The sequence below is a fragment of the Xenopus tropicalis genome, chromosome 8 (assembly GCF_000004195.4).
Source record: "Xenopus tropicalis strain Nigerian chromosome 8, UCB_Xtro_10.0, whole genome shotgun sequence".
NCBI classification, from domain to species: Eukaryota; Metazoa; Chordata; class Amphibia; order Anura; family Pipidae; genus Xenopus; species Xenopus tropicalis.
Genome location: NC_030684.2, coordinates 97,237,772 through 97,240,173, shown reverse-complemented (window position 1 = coordinate 97,240,173; position 2,402 = coordinate 97,237,772). Strand labels below are relative to the sequence as shown.

The following is a 2,402-nucleotide window of genomic DNA, read 5'->3' as shown; positions in this document are numbered from 1 at the left end:
CTCTGCTTGTGGCTAAGTCACCAGAGGACAGATAAAAGGAAGGTGTGCGGGGTACATGTGCTCAGTCATGCACAAGGAGTGGTTCAACTGCCTCAGCACAACATCCTCAATAGCCATGCTTCCCTTCCCTCCTCCAAGCATTACATTTGTACCTGCCATTTACCAGCAGTTTGGATGGAGACCCAGTTTGCTTATATTTACATTGGATTAAAACACCAATTTTCTCACTCTCATAAAAATCAATTCCATGGATCTAATGAACCTAATTATATATTATATCATTATGTCCTCCCTACAGCTTAGTGCATATTAATTATATATATTTTTTTATTTAAATGTTACCTTGTTAAATGTAGTCTGGAAGCTACTATCACTGATGCTCACATTGCCCAAAATGACCCACAATTACATTTCTCTGTTCCTCAGGAGGGGAGAAACCGTAGTCCTTTCCCACATCCCCATCGCTATTTGGCTGCACAGAGAGCTAGTACCTGGGGGGGGGGGGGGGTCTGCTGCGTTCTGTCGCGCCCCCTGTCGGACGTGCATTGCAGCGACAGCCATTGAACGGACAAGTTAGAGCAAGTACTTACATACAGTTATTAATAGGAATTGGGCAATCAGTGCAACACACAGAACATCGCCTTTGTGCTAAGTTTTTAATCGTAAAAAATCCTTTATATAAAAGTCTGCTTACAAAAATCACATAAATAAATCCACTGGAGGAGCCCGACACCGGAGCCTGCAGGTAGTTTGGGGAAGGAAGGGGTGTCAGACACGAGTTTTTGGCCGTGAAACCATTTCAAAATCGGTCGTCATTTGCAAACACCTGCAGAGTCAGTGTGGGAGGCTCCAGTGACACGCACCTTGTACTCCCGCCCCAATTCACACAGCACTAGTCGCACACAAGTGGGGAAAGGAGCAAGGACAGACAGACAGACAGTCACTGTAGCTTATTCTGGCAATGACATCCAAGCCGCGACCCTCCAGCAGCTCTTCAATTACAACTCCTTCCAGCTCCCTAATGGGTCAGGAAGTGTTGGAAGTTGCAATTCAGCCGCAGCCAGAGGTGCGCAGATGGGATGCCCTTGCCTTGCAGCTTACTACACATCAACATTTGTCGCATCGGTATTTTAGGATGAGTCGTTTGGTCGCAATCATTGATGCCCAAGGAGATGAGTGGCTTCACCTAACAGGTTCCACCTGCCTATATATAATATAATACTGCTGGTTACAGTACTGGGTTACTTTCCTCCCCTTCATTCAATGCCACTGATTAGACTTGGATGACCACATGGCCGGTGCCCGAGGTACCAATCGTGCCCTGCTGGTACTGCTCCAACCACATCCTCAGTTCCGAGATCTTGTAGCCTTCCGGCCCCCGCCCTCCCTGGTACACCACCTTGCCCTCCAGGATAATGTAAAGTCTCTCAAAGTAGGCACCGTAGGCGGCGTTGGATGAATTGTCCATGGTGTCCGCCACCACCCTGCAGCCCGGCACACCTTGGAGCATGAGCTGAGCCGCCGCCAAGCGGTCCTGCAGGCACTGGTGCTGGGGGATTTGGTAGGAGGCGTCGGTGCTGACCCAGCCGTCGGACGGGTGCGCTTCCTCTATATAGACCAGCAGGAAATCTGCCGTGCCGACGTGTTGGGCTGCCAGGCGGCGGTAGGCTTGCAGGCGAGCCATGAATGGGGGTCAGGTGCAGCTGCCGAAATTGACAACCAGCGGTCTCTTGCCCTGGGAGAAATCCAGGATCCTGCACAGCCTGCGCCCTTCCAGCATCACCACCTCAGTGTTGGGGGCAGAGCTGCCCAGGTGCGCAGACTTGAAGTAGTCCAGCTTCTGTCCGTGCCAGACCGCTCGCAGCGACTCCACTGTGCACATACGGTTGGAGTCGGACACGCACAGCGGGGGGTCCTCCAGCTCCGGGCTGCTCTCCTCCCTGGCGGTTACCAGGACCCTCCTCCTGATGCACTGGAAATCCAGCAGCCACAGCATCAGCGCCGTGAGCAGGAAGCGGGGCAGCAGCAGGCAGCAGGCGGCCACCTGTTTGAGAAGTTTGCTGGTGTGGGGTCCCGCACAGTGCAACATGGTGGCCCTTCAGCCCCCCAGCCAGACTCTTCTGCACCTACTTAGGGGGCTCCCAGGATGATCTGAGATCCTGCTTCTCCCTTTCCCCCCATTTTATAGGCACAGATTTAAATGAAAAAGATGACTCCACCTCCGGACTGTACCGCCTCTCTGTACTACAGCCCCGGGATTACCTAGCGCTGACCTACAAGTACATCACGGCAAGCGCAATCCATGGGAAAAAGCAAATCTCACTGTCTCCCTCCCCTACACTCCCCTGGGCTATGTGCCAGGCATCAGCCTCCACCGGGACCTGGCACCCCACTACTGGCAA

The 2,402-nt window shown here is 52.7% G+C and overlaps 1 protein-coding gene across 1 annotated transcript; it reads right to left on the bottom strand.

The window, feature by feature from the left end:
• Positions 1-638: 638 nt before the first annotated feature.
• On the bottom strand, positions 639-2,120 carry dio3 (deiodinase, iodothyronine, type 3). The gene has a single exon (NM_001113667.2). The coding sequence runs from the start codon at positions 2,087-2,089 to the stop codon at positions 1,274-1,276; it is 816 nt and encodes a 271-aa protein (NP_001107139.2). The 5' UTR covers positions 2,090-2,120; the 3' UTR covers positions 639-1,273.
• Between the last annotated feature and the right edge of the window lie 282 nt (positions 2,121-2,402).